Source organism: Alosa pseudoharengus, unplaced genomic scaffold (assembly GCF_046254945.1).
Source record: "Alosa pseudoharengus isolate Yale_2024_CS ecotype anadromous, Long Island Sound unplaced genomic scaffold, YU_APseudo_1.1 YU_APseudo_1.1_scf_2, whole genome shotgun sequence".
In the NCBI taxonomy this organism is placed as follows: domain Eukaryota; kingdom Metazoa; phylum Chordata; class Actinopteri; order Clupeiformes; family Clupeidae; genus Alosa; species Alosa pseudoharengus.
Window position 1 is genome coordinate 6,825,456 of NW_027468663.1, and position 14,936 is coordinate 6,840,391.

Consider the following 14,936-nt stretch of genomic DNA (forward strand, 5'->3'; position numbering starts at 1 on the left):
ATGAAAATAAATTAACACTCCCCTCAATGTCAACACTTATTTCTTTGCATTGATGTGCGACTATAGAGTTGATGAACTCCAGTGATATGCAACTTCCTTGCTGCAGACATTGCAGAGGACTTTATTTTCAACACTTTATTTTTTTATCAACGCCATCAGGCCGTTTTTTAAAAGTAAATGTTCCAATCAATGATTCAGGCAGCACATTTTCTTCTCTCTCCCTCATTTTACAGGCTAATTTTTGCTGACTAGAACGGCTCGAGGTCAAAGGTCATACGGAATCGATTAATCTGCACTAATTTTTTTAATCAGTTATTTTTTCTGAAATTAATTAATCAAAATTAATCAGTTATTTTGACAGCCCTAATAATAAGATCTGTATTTGAGAAAAACTTTATATGTGGCTCAGTTCTCACAAACTCCCTGTGTAACTTCCTCTTAACCCCTGAGGGCAGACAACTTTTGATCCCTCTTTAACCATACTGACAAACCAACTTTTGCAAATGCAGTTCTGAATTATTTTTATGAGCGAACCACATTATGTACCGGTAAGTATAGGGAATAGGGAAATTAGGGAATATGGACTTGGATAGAGAGAGCCTCTGAGTCAGGCCACCCTTGTTAGCTCCAAACCCCAGATTAGGGAATTTGATTCAGATAGAGAGAACCTCTCAGTCGTGTCAACCCTCTTGTACATCCCAAACCCGTCGAAAAAAGGGGCCCTCGCGTCAGACACATACAATGAATGGTGCTTCCTTTTTTGTGCTGTGAGAGCCTAACAGCCCCAAGTTTCGTACACGTACACGCACACGCACACGCACACACACACGAGTAGCGATCTCAACTGTGCTACAGGAGCCCCAGAGTGGACACAAAATGCAACATGTCCAAATATGGCTCCTGAGAGAAGGGCAAAGAAAATATGAAAACATTGGATTTGAACAAACATATTTTACAGATGCTCGTTTTGGGACCTAAACACTCTATAAGACAACATTTTGAGCAAAATTTGAGATGGTGCAGCAACCATTTTCATGTATTCTGTCTGATTTGACAGTGACACGAAATGACTCAACAGTGCACACGAGGACGTGGGACACAGTGTTTTACTCACCGTCATAGCCCCCCAGGACCAGCCAGGGGAACACAGGCCCCCCATAGGTACCCAGACAAGGGTCATGGGGCTTATTGGTGTCGTTCAAGGAGGCTGGGGCACTGCGGGCCGACAACAGAAGCACTCAGTCAAAGCAAAACAGCACAGGCACAAACACATGCAGGAATAGCTCATGAGGTTGCCTCTCTCAGAGACTTAACTAATCAAGTGCATGAGTTATTATGCTAACTATATCAGATCTCACAGGGTACAGGGCAGTATGTGGACTCAAGGGGTAGGACTGAGAAGAGCTGATCTAACTGTGCTAACACACCAACAACGACTTGAGCCTCAAATTGGCTCTGGCAGCCCTGCTTTCGATGAGTGAACCTAGGAGGTATTCCAGACGGCCAGTCACATTATGTTATATTTTTTTAAAGAACCGTTGGGATCACATATCCCTACACAAATTAACTTCAACAAATGTTTCGTAGGAACTGAAGTTCAGAACTGTGCACACCTAATTTTGAATTGGTTGCTGGTCGTTGCCACTGATCATAGCTCGTTACCATAAAGTTGACCAAGCTCCCAACTTGCAGCTCTGTTTGCTGCTCTCGATGCTCAAAATGTGCACATTTTAACGTTCTAGTCGCTCTCGGTGTGCACGCAGAGTAAGTGTGATATTGTGCCTCCATGCTCCTGAATAGTGCTCCTGAAACCTGTCCTGGGCTCACCTGACGCAGTACAGGAAGTGGCTGTGGTAGTCTGCGTAGACCCAGAGCCCGTCCGTGTCCTCGTGGTCCAGCACGTCGTGGCTGTTCTGGTAGTAGTTGAGCACGCTCAGGATGGTGCAGTTGCTGTTGTAGGGAGCCAGCGGGGACAGGCAGATGTCCTTCAGGGCCACCGTCTCATTGCCATAGGGGGCTTCCAGGTTCTCTATGGCTGTCTGGAAGTCAAGCACCTGTTTGTGTGTATGTGTGTGTGTGTTGGGGGGGGGGGGGAGAGAGGAAGAGAGGGAATTAGAAAACAAGCAGTCAGCACATAAGGACAGAATAGGAACACAGTCATGAGTCATTCCCTTTGAGACTGGAGGTGGAGATCGTACTAGCAAACATCAGTGACTCAGTGTAGTGTGGTCGCAGCCATACTGCCTAATCAAATGCAAAACACATTTCCAACAGAGACGGCTGTTGACAACAAACTTCTCCTAGCAACCAGAGTGGGTGCCCTGCCTCTGGCACTCTACAAGTGTTGCCTTACACTTACGTCTCCTCATTCATGCCAGCGTGATCACAGCCTCCACACTCTTAAAATGAATGCGTTGAAAACAACACAACTTGCGTTGTTTTTCCTCTATGTCCAGACAACACAGTTTGCATTACACCATTAGTTCAGGAGTATGCATCAGAATCATTATTTTTATGTACATTTACATATATTTGTGTATATTATTTTCATATACTCCTTTGCAATATTTTTCTTGTCTGTTACTTTTATTGATACGCTTGTTAGTCTGTGTCCTGTTTTCTAGTATATCTGTGATAAGGGATAGAGATAAGGGAGGCATAGTAGGATGTTTCTGTGTATGTCTGCGTCTACGTTGTACTCTTTGTATGGGTTTTATCAATTACACCCAGCTGTTCAGAGAGAGCACAAGCGGGAGCATCTGACCAGGACATGAAACCACTGAGGTTTACTTAGCAGGGCTGTACAGTGCGACATATATGTTGCACATGCTACAAAAAAAATAGTTTGTGCGATGGATGATTTACCAACGTAGCACTGGTGCTACAGTATACAGTTTTGCTTATGGCAATACAATGCATGCGTGTGAGACTGACAGGGAGGCTACAGCAATTACCTTCTACTGTGATCAGTGCAACTGGCTACACCAGATGTGATAGCGGCGCGTAGGCTACGTAAAAAAAAAAATGGACCCTTCTTCTGTTTTTGCGCGTCGCAAACGGAGCTCTTTGTTACGCGCCCGGCGTAGGCTCCCGGTGGAACGCTTGTTTGTTTGTTTGAAGTGCGTATGTATAGATTACTTCTGTGAGAGGCTACTTTGATTTCAACTTAGTTGCAGTCTACGCGATTAAAAACAATGTCTACTTGTTTGTAGGCATAGTATCCAAACAATCCAACTCCAAACCAAAAAACACCTTGCAAATTATCCTCGCGAATCAAACAAGTGATAGCTATGTTTAGTCTAAAGCGAAAGTATCTTCCGACCGGGCCGGGCTGAGGTGATTAGATTAGTCAAGCAGAGGTAGAAGTTTGTGGCAATCGCCTTGTTGCTTTGCATTTTTAGTTCAGTTTAAAACGAACAACTTATCCAAACAGCACCATTCAGATCTAAAACTTAGAAGAAAAAAGTCCACCGGGACGTTCGCTTCTATCTGTCAAATATGAGCCCACTTCATGCGCAAGTCTCGCTTAGTAGTGCTTAATAACCTATACAAGATCGGTTCCGAAAAAACCTTCACGACACTTTAATTACGACTCGTTAGCCACAGACCTTCAGCTATCTTTAGTAGGCTACCTATTGCAGCCTATGTGTATGGAACAGTCTAGGGATGCATTTGACATGTCAGTTAGCCTACTCATTTGTACCACTGGTTAGATGTACGGTATTTCACTCGTGCAATGACAATAAGGTTAAATGTAGGATTACACTAATTTAAAAACTTAGAAATATGAACTAAACGTGAATTAAATCTTAGTGGAATAAAATCTTCAGCATATCTTCTACTTATTCAAAAATAAATGAACAAAAAATCAATGGCATGACCTGTCTTCCTGATACCCATTGAAAAGTCTAACTGCATGGAACTGTCATTGATTGTTTTTTTGTTTTTACAAAAACACAACAACCAAATAACATATCATGCTGATAGCTTTTGTTCATCTCAAACACAATGTAGCCAGGTGAGATGTTTACAACTACATGACCTTTTATCAATCCAGTTGCAGTAGGCCTAAATCCCATCCACAATTGATGAACTGTGATGAACTGATTGTTTTTAGAGATTTTAGAGGTTTTATATCGATGCTACAGAACTTGTGGCTGGTGCTACAAAACTTTTAACCTCTGTAGCACCAGTGCTACTTGCAAAAAAAGTTAACGTACAGCCCTGAACTTAGTATTACCTAGTATACTTTCACTTCTCAATAGCCAGACATCTGGATATTCAGACTTCCCCTCCGAGCGCGCACACACGCACACACACACACACACACACACACACACACACACACACACACACACACACACACACCTGGTGCAGCACGTCGTTGCGCAGTGGCGCTCCGAATGGCACGACGTCTCCGGCTGGGAACGTTGAGTAGGGTTCAGGGGGCTCCAGCGGTGTGGTGATGATGACCTGCTCGGTGCGGAAGAAGGGCCCGAAGTGCGTGTCGAAGTAGTCCTTCTCCTGGCGCGCCGTGCTGCCGGGCGACGACCACAGCTCCACGGGGTCGGTGGTGATGCGCATGTAGCACAGGCCGGCCGAGCAGGCCGACACCAGCACCAGGCTGCACAGAACCACCGGCAGCGGCCTCCGGACACAGTACGAGCCCCAGCTCGTGAAGGCCCGACGCAGCGCGTCCTCGAAGCGCTCGCCCAGCGTCTCGCAGCATGACGCCTCCGACGCTGCACAGAGACCCATAGGTCAGGGGGAGAGGGGAGAGACCAGGCAGAGCTGTTAGTGACCAGAAAGAATAAGGAGTGGAACTGTAGAGCTGTTATTGATTTCTGTATGGTTAAGGTCGCACCACTGAATCAAAGATGAAAACTGTTCACTTTGTGTAAATTGTATGTTTCAAAGTTTGTTGTTGGCTACAATAGGTAACAAAAGGGACAAGGACTATAGGAAAGGGAGCTTATACCACATCTTTCACTCACATTCTTCCAAAACAACACAAACCTAACAAATATGTCTTCTAAACCCGTGTCTGCTTGACAACACTGAGAGAGACACAGTGCACTGATGTGCTGCTGACTAAATGTTTAATGCCCATCGGATGTAGAGCTCAGTCGACCAACTGTACCTATGCATGGAATCAGTCCTCTATTGTTTTGTCAAGGTCACGGGGTGGTAGTGATCACAAATAGGGACACAAAACAGGTAAACTGCTTCAATTCACCAAAGTCATTCCTCAGCCATCCCTCTGCTGCTGACCACCTCTGCCTAATCCACTAGACCCTGTTCTCAGGGTCATCTGCTCTTGACCAGCATGAAGGAGCTTAGCAAACGTGGAACAGACTCAAGACAGGAAATCTCCCACTGTGGTGTTGCCCAATGAGTCAACCGACAGCACACACATGTTTGTGAGCGCATTCTGAGACTTGACCCTTCACCTTCACCTTCACTTTGTGAGCCTGCCTTTCACAGCATTCTGCACTTTAAGGCCTTGACTCTGGTGACAGGAGCAGAAGCACACGGCCACTGTGCTACACCATAGACTGTAGAACTATATATACAGTCTATGTGCTATACAATGGGCAGGAGCGGGAAAGCCCGTCACGCTGGACGGAGCACGGACGGGCGCTCTCCCATGGGAGCCATTGCAGGAGCCACGAAGAGGTTTGGGATTGAGTCCCGAAGCCATGACGTAGCGTTGCCAAGGCAGCAATTTCACTGGATCTAAACAAATCAATCTAACCATTGAAATCGCCATAGCGGTGGCTTTCTTAATCTATTTCAATAATTTTACAACGTTTCTAAGACGTTAGTATATTTTTTTACACTGTAGGAATCACATACTACAGCATATATTCATACCAACACGATCAAATTTGTGACTACAGAGTTTTATTTTAGCATGGGTTTCCTCCGTAAAAGAGACCTGCATGTAACTTCACAGCATGCGGTTAAAATCCTTAAATTCACGGACGTGTTTTGGCTTTATTGTTTTTGGCAAAAAACGTTGCTCTTAACAGCCGGCAGTCTTTGAGAAGACGTGAAATATCCACTGGAATTTTGTTTCTTTCTATTACACCTGCCAGGGAATCCGTGTTATGTGGCTAAGCTGCTGCCTAGCAGGTAAAACATGTTTAAATTGATATATTTATTTTTATTAGCTAGAAATGATGCCACATGTCTACATTCAATGCTATTTATGCCACTTCGAAAGTTTGTTTAGATCCAGTGATTCTGCTGTCATGGAAACGCTACGTCACACTTCTGGACTCTATTGAGTGGAATGCTGGAGGAATGTCTTTACACTGCGTTCCAAATTATTATGCAAATTACATTGTTCTCAGATTTTCCTAAATAGTTGACGCAAATGACAGTCAGTATAATTTTAAATGTCATCAACCAAGTACAATTTAAATTTTATTGAACAAACCTCCTTTCAAAAATAAAAACTCAAAATGCACTTTTCCAAATGATTATGCACAACCGAGTTTCAAGACATTTTATAGGTTGTAAAGAACTAAATGTTCATTTGTTGAATTTCAGCATTGGCAGTATGAGGGAGATTTTGGGGCATTAGGGAAAGGACTGATCTGTATGGATGATAATAAAGAGCAAATTGCACCAAGGCACCAAACTACCCTCAAAGGAACACAAACACACAGGGGTGTGGGCTACTTGAAACTTTACAAGCCAAAGCTATGAATAGTATCTATGCACTAATTCGCATGAATACAAATGTCGTGGGGCTATACCTGCACTCAGAATCTGTAGAACTCTGTAGAAAACTAACTCTACTGAAGACAAAAAAAGCCAAACACTTTCACAACTGAGCAAATAGAAAGCATTCTGAAACTGGTTAAAATGTTTTGATTTAATGTGCATAATGCATAATAAAACCCTGCAGTAGGGTGCATTTCAAAGACACTAAACCTGGAAAGAAGATCAGTTGATCATCGAAAAAAAAAAGAAATGATGATAACTCACAGGAGTCGCCAACATCGCCGTTTAGTGAATGAGGATTGTTGCTGTCAAGGATGGGGCCATACTCAGACATAATGGTCCTTTTCCTGTAAATAGAAACCAGAGCAAAGACACCAATAATTTCAGCACCATGTGATGAAGAGAATAGGCCAAGTATGGCCACACCAAACCATCTGTAGATGTGAAAACTAGAAACTATTTGCCTTGTTGACTGGTTTACTTCTCTGCAAATAATATGACATTTACCGATGATAATTGCTGATGTATAACTGTTATGTTACATCACATTCAGAGGTGGTGCTATGAAAGGCTGAGAGACTTGGTTCAGTTATGGGATTATAAGGAATATTTTTGTTTTCCATGCCACAAACAGTGTAACATTAACAACAAAAATGAAGTAAACAAACAAATAAAAAAAATCTCACAATCTGTGTATGCATCCCTAGTGAATGTATCTGTGTATGCATCCCTATGACCATCATATGACCAGCATAGAATGATAGAGTGAGTGTGAGTGTGGCCACCCACCTGTAGCACCAGGCTCCTAGCACACCTCCCATGAAGAGCAGGATAAAGGTGGCGTAGGAGATCCCCACGATGACGTCCATAGCGTCCATACCCAGGATGGTCCAGGGCAGGGGCAGCGGTGGGGGCACGGGCGTGGGGCCGCAGGCCTGGCTGCAGTCCTGGCAGGAGCAGGGCCCCGAGCCGTCGTCCAGGCCATCGGTGCAGGCGAACGTGTGGTTGTTCATGGGGGTCATGCCCTTTACAGGGACGTCTGTGGACAGAAGCCAGGCACCACGTGTCAACTCAGGTGGGAGGACGAGGAGGGGTTTGGAGTGAACGGAGGTCAACTCAAACTAGCTGGGTAAAAGGTTATCAGCGCAAGGCGGAGCAGGAGAGCCTGCTTTCAGTGATTAACCAGGCTTACAGGACCAAGCACAAAATAGACAGAGAAGTGGTCTCCTAGTACTTGTATAGCATTGCCAAGCCATTCTTTCCTGTTCAGGACTTTTAAATGGCCAAACAGCCGTCAGGTTTCAGGTTCATTAACACAACAGATGGACAGTAGATTTGATAATGATTGGCTGAGGTACGAACCAGACCCCAGCCGGTAGAGTGATGCGCTAACAGCACCTAGCCAATCGATTACATTTTAACAGTGACTTTAGTTAAAAGCACGCATGAAAAAAATCTGTGCCAGATATAATGCAAACAAGTCTGATTTCAACTATAGGAACCTCTGTTGTCTGTACCTGAGAAAACCGAGTCAATGGCAAAGGGAGTTTGTTCGTTGTTGGTGTCGAACATGTACTCGATCCAGTTGGTGGGAGTGCACTCACTCGCGTCCTTCCCACACAGCAGAGACAGGGCCTTCACGTTGCTGGAAGGGGCCTGCACATCCCGACATGCTTTGTACATAGCTGCAGGAACACAGGCAAACAGGACATGAGAAAGGTTTGGGTAGGGACGTATAAAAGTCAAATAAAACATTTAAAATGTTTTAATATTTTAATTTGTAAAATTATGACATCCCCAATCCCCAGCCCCATCTCCTGCCTGGAGTCTCTGTGAGAGGCTCTGTATATTGCACATGAAGATGACAGATGACTGTTCAGCAGACTTGCCAAGCAGGCTTGGCCTAAGAACCCATGCCTGCATGATCTGAATGGCCACTCACCATTGGCGAAGGTCTGGCTGATGTAATAAGTGACCTCAACCACATTGGTTTTGTTTTGGAAGGGACTAAAACTGGTGGCATTAAGGAAGTCACTCTGTCTCGGACTACACGTAAGCTCACAGAACAGGTTCATCAGATTTTGGAAACATGCTGGACACCTAAAGAAAGAAAAAACATACCTTGATAGGTAACATGCCTTATAATATAAGGTTAATGTCCTGCTTGCATGTGATCTTATGTTAAAAGTTAGATATAATATAATTCACAACAGCAGCCACTAAAAGGTCCATAAAATCTTGATTGTTAGGGTAACATAGCAATTAAATCGTATTCAGCATCTACAGCAGTAAACAAACTGTCAAGCTGAAACAGCCGATCAAACAGCTGTATGTATAAATAAATAAATAACCACACAAACAGAAGTGCCCTCAGTGGAGAGGCTGAACAGACATGCTTCCTAGCTCCTGTTGGATGCCCATCAGAGACGGGTGCTAGTACCTGGACAGGAACTGCAGAGGGACCTGCAGGCTGCCCTTTAACGTCCGCAGCTGCTGAACATCACAGCACAGAGCCTGGTCCCCGTAGTCAAAACCTGGACACAACTCCTATACACACACACGCGCACACACACACACACACACACACGCACACACAGACACACACCTCTAATTTAAAAAGCATTTCCTTGTGACAAGCGAATTGATTTTTTTTCTCACATTTAATCAGTTCAAAAAAGTTTAGATTCAGAATAAAGATCAGTAAAGGTACAAAAGGCTATGCAGGAAATGTGCACCGTTATACAGATAGGCCTCTCTATACGCCTTGTACTTCCTTTAAAGTTAATGCGTCACTGAGTGTGCACTAGAGCCCGACCGATAAAGGATTTTGAAAGCCGATACTGATGCAAATATTTGTTGATTTAAAAATCCGATATTCCGATATATCGGCCGATATATATATATATATATATTTTTTTTTTTTCAGAAATGCGCAACAAAACATTAACAGATTTCCCTAACATTAGTTATTTGTAGTTATTTATGAGTATTGACTAAAATAATATGATAATGCATTTCAAAAACAAACTTGTTTATTTTTAAATAATATTGTCACAGTGGAACAGAGGAACATCGAAATATATTAAAGTTCTAATAAATAAAATGTATAAAAATAGAAACTTAAGATATGATATTTTTTGAACAAAAACACAATAACAACAACAAGTTTCATAAATATAACTTTGAACTAAGACTTAACAATTACAAAAAATAATGATGACATTATTACTATCATCATCATTTGTATTATCATTAAACAAGATAAAGGTCACTCTTAAATGTTTGAGTGTGCGTGTGTAATAATTAGTCCCTATTGCCTTATAAGCTACCTTATAATTACAATGTCAGCTTGCTTATCCCTTTACCTGCACTTTTAAAATTATTTCCATCAAGCTACATCAAACCATTTTCAATCATCAGTTGCTGCCTGCCTTCTAAAACATACTATTTAGTGATCTAAATCCATTATGTAACTCTGCTGCGGCTGAACGACAGTCTGAAGCGCACACTTGGTGTCATTGGATTTCACACACGTGTAAAATAGTCCAGGCAAAGTAGCGTTTTACGACAGACTAATTGTAAAAGAATTTTTTGCAGCTTAGATCATTTCTATGAGGTGTCCAGAACAACATACTAAAAGTCCTAAGAAATCCTAGTTGAGGAAATATGTTAAATTCTCATCAATCCAAGATGTGTGCCAATTAGACCAGGCAACAATAGGCCTACACCATCAATGGGGCTATTTTTTTCCTTTACTCCTATCAAAATTAAACTTTACACAATGAAAGTACCCATGAAAAGTATTTTTTTTGTATTACAAGTTTTTTTTTAAATGAATTTGAATATGCAAATGAGCTATACACTAATCAAATATGCCCAAAATACACCCAAATAGGCTTAATTTTTCCTTTACTCTTACCACAAAAACTGATTTAACTATATAAACCATATATTTTCTGGAAGGTTAGACCCTCAGGATGTGATCTAACATAGGTTTTGACCTTTCTCACCCTCCCATTTACTTTGCTGCCCATTCATAATACATAGGATATGAGTAAATTGGGTATATGGCTCATACCTTTGGGTCTGTGCCATTTAGGAAAAACTGTTTCAACCATATAAACCATATATTTTCTGAAAGCTTATACCCTCAGGATGTGATCTAACATGACATGAAACATGTCCCATCCTCCTCATTAGTATGCTGCCCATGCATAACACATGGGGTATTGGTAAATTAAGTGTGTTCTGATACATTTTGGGCTGTACCATGAAGAGAAAACTAATTAAACCACCTAAACCATATATTGTCTGAAAGCATATACCCTCAAGATGTGAACTAACATGGATTTTGACATTTGTCACCCTCCTCATGACACGACAGCCCAAAAAGGTATTAGCCATATACACGATTTACCAATACCCAATGTATTATGCATGGACAGCATACTAATGAGGAGGGTGGGGCATGTCTCATTGTACCCATTGTAAAAAAAAAAATGTTACCTTCCATGTATATTTTCACTGCGATGATTGATTGTGATAGGAGTAAAGGAAAAAATAAGCCCATTAGGGTGTATTTTGGGCATATGCGATTAGTATGTTGCTCATTTGCATATTCAAATTAATTTTCAAACAAACTTCTAATACAAAATGTTTTACTTTTCATGTAGACTTTCATTGTGTAAAGTTTTATTGTGGTAGGAGTAAAGGAAAAAAATAAGCCTATGGGGGCCTATATTTGATTAGTGTACAGCTCATTTGCATATTCAAATTCATTTTCAAAGAAACTTGTAATACAAAAAAATTTACTTTTCATGGATACTTTCATTGTGTAAAGTTTTTTTTTTGATAGACGTGGGAGAAAATAGTCCCATAGGGGTGTATTGTTGTCTGGCCTTATACTGGCACACATCTTGGATTGATGAGAATTAAACATATTTCCTCAACTAGGATTTCTTAGGACTTTTAGTATGTTGTTCTGGACACCTAATAGAAATGATCTATGCTGAAAAAAAAGATTTTACAATTAGTTCTATTTTTGGCTCCAAAATGGGTTACTTTGCCTGGACTTTTATGCACAAGCTACGTTTTGCACAAGCTACGTTTGATACTTATTATCTATGTCTAAATGTTCACTCCTCTCACGTCTAATTTACATTTTACAATGCAGGGACTGTAACTACAGATATACTAGTAATAATTTTCATTATTTTATTTAGGCAGAATAAGTTCGTTGTGGTTTCCAAGCTCATTAATGGTAGCGGTCTTCCACTGATATTCATAGCATTAGCTAGCTTTGTGGTTAGCTAGTCTATGATGAGCCCTAATTTAGCAATGGATAACGTCATACTGCAAATTGTAAAACATAAGCTTTCAAAATAACAGACCGGGGAGAGATGATACGTCTCACTGCTATAACTGTCACGCTATTAAAGAAATACATCTTCAGTCACATTGTCAAAAGTTAAAAGGACAGTCAACTACACTGTAACAACGTAACGTAATTACTAGCTAATTCCGCTTCACTCTCGGCTTATTTAACAGCAGCAAAACTGGACATTGTTTTCACGAATTGTGTCATGCTTATTTGAGTTAAGAGAACTGGGGATGTTCTTTTAATTGTTATTTCAAGCAATGTATGTCTCGTGACCAAATCACTGATGATCTCACTCGCGATAACTGGTTCTCTCTGCCTGACTCTGGCTGGATCAGCAGGTTGCAGGATGTGTGGCGCGTTATACACGAGTGTTGCCAGCAGGGACGGTGTAGAGTGCCCTCTGGAGGACAAACTATACAACGCCAACACTCTATCGGCGGGCCGATATTATCGGCCGATATTAGGCATTTTCCAAACTATCGGTATCGGCATTTATAATGGCCGATAAATGAATATTTTAAAAATAAAATAAAAACGGACGAAACACCCTTCAACCATGTCATGAGTGTTGGCGTTGTATAGTTTGTCCTCCAGAGGGCTCTCTACACCGTCCCTGCTGGCAACACTCGTGTAACGCACCCATAGACAGTAAAAGAAATGGACGAACAGACTCGTCGTTTTCAATGGGAGGGCACTGAGTCAAATAGAACGATTTTTCAGTTGGTCCCCCCCCCATGGTCCCCCCAGTACTGTGCAGACTCACACTTAACTTCGTGATGTTAGCCATATAACTGAATCTTGTAACTCATGATAGATACACAGAAATTCTTCTCACACTTCCTTCACCTTCAATGTCATCAAAGTTAAACATTTATTTATGTATTATTATTAATATCATCCTCACCAAGTCGTGTTAATGTTGAAGCTACCATACATGATCATCTTCAAAAACAGTCATGCTAAAACCAGGGTTGCCAACTCTCACGCATCTGGCGTGACACTCACGCTTTCAGCACCAATCTCACGCTCTCACGCAAACTCAAGAAATGTCACGCCAAATCCATTCTTTTTTTTGCAATCCTCATTTTTTGTTGATGACTAGACTATACCACAGCATTGTTTCTAAATGACAGGATACAAGTTTAAGGCATACATATGTCTAGATTAACAGCAGGTAGGTCTAATATCCACCTACAACGTTCTCAGCGCAGTTTTCTCTGATTGTTGATTCGCTATTTTAATCCGGTCCGCGACACCTTCACGGAACACGCTGAGGCAGACCGACATAAAGTGTGGCCGCCCATTCCTCTCTAGGAACTACTCGCGAAGTAGCCTCACAGACATCACATGAAATAACTTTTTCTCATCTTTTATAAGTTGCTATAGCCGCCATTTGCTGCGATAAACGGTTCGCGAGAAAATTAACTTTCAAGAAATAATCATGTTAAGCTACTATAGCTCTGCGCTCATTTCAATTCATATATGAGGAATATCTCACAAACTTTTCGTTCCACACATGACAAACCGTAAACCAGAATAAACAGCAGACTTTACCGAACACAAAGGTGTAATGCAATCCCCTGTACAATAAACCGTTCCAGAGTAATCCGGTTTTGAAATGGTAGCAAATTTCTATATGGTCTCCAATTTTGGGCTTTAATGTCTTAAAACTGAGCTGTGCTTAAATACCTACATATGTGTAAATATTAAAATCAGAGGATATACAGCTCATAAGAGTTTGTCGATGTAGCCATAATGATTTGTTTTCACAAAATGCATGTATTTAAGTGTCTTAAAAAAGTGTGCTCATGTTGGTCAATGCATAATTTCATAACAGGCCAAATAGAAAATAAATGTTAAATGTTAAATATAGCCTAGACATAATATTAAAATCAGATGATGTAGGATAGTATAGAGTTAGATAAAGTTGGATGGCTCCAGAACTCCAGTGGATTGGGTCTTAAAGGAGCCACACCACTTTTATGACACTATAGCTGTTCTGCTGACCTTTAGATTTGTTGCTACTGGGCATGAAGGGCAGGCCAATTATGAGTATGAGCATTGATGGTAGGTTTAGAAAAAAAGTCAGCACATTTTAATCATATTGCAATACTACCAATAACCGTGATCATTTTGGTCATGATTTTTCATCAAATGTTCATACTGTATCTCTAGTGGCTGGTAGACTTTGGAATCCACCAGCCACAATGGTAGGTGGAAAAATGTTTTTAGGCTATTTCCATCCCTGATACATACGTACACTCATACACACATTCATATGTCTCAATCTGTCCATTTCTTTCCTCAAAACTTGCCAGAAGTCATCATTTAAGGGGTTATTTTTAAACATTTTCTACTGAGCTACTACCTTTTTCAGGTGGGCAGGGGGCCCTTTTCATGTCTGTGCCCAGGGGCCCAGTGGCTCATAATCCTTCCATGCCACGGGGTTAAAACACTGGTCTTGTTTTCAAGTGCAATCAATAATTTAATTGTACATTTTGAAGAAACTTTTTTCATTCTATTATAGGTTTTTTTAAAAAACATAAATCAGGGATTATACTGTACATAGCGAGAAAGTCAGGGGACAGACATTTTTAAAATTAGGTTTAGGGAAAAATTTAACGCACACGCACTATGACTTCACAAAATCTCACTCCAGCCAAACACCCAAAGTTGGCAACCCTGCTAAAACAAAACAAAATAGTTATAGCCTTGAAGCTAATCTTCTTTCCACTTTTCCGACCTACGGTCAATCAATCGAAAACCTCTGAAATGATTAGTGCCGTTTTTTTAAATTAGGTTTACTTATTATAATTAGGTTGCC

General features: G+C 41.2%; 1 protein-coding gene across 1 annotated transcript in view; it reads right to left on the minus strand.

The window, feature by feature from the left end:
* Positions 1-14,936, minus strand: part of npc1 (Niemann-Pick disease, type C1) — a 31,744-nt gene that overhangs the window by 12,056 nt on the left and 4,752 nt on the right. The window contains exons 3-10 of the mRNA XM_076293507.1: positions 9,173-9,279; positions 8,675-8,832; positions 8,250-8,417; positions 7,522-7,771; positions 6,997-7,079; positions 4,369-4,742; positions 1,828-2,054; positions 1,115-1,215 (exon numbers count right to left, since the gene is read on the minus strand). Coding sequence (XP_076149622.1) covers positions 1,115-1,215; positions 1,828-2,054; positions 4,369-4,742; positions 6,997-7,079; positions 7,522-7,771; positions 8,250-8,417; positions 8,675-8,832; positions 9,173-9,279 — 1,468 coding nt within the window. The remainder of the gene's footprint in view (positions 1-1,114; positions 1,216-1,827; positions 2,055-4,368; positions 4,743-6,996; positions 7,080-7,521; positions 7,772-8,249; positions 8,418-8,674; positions 8,833-9,172; positions 9,280-14,936) is intronic.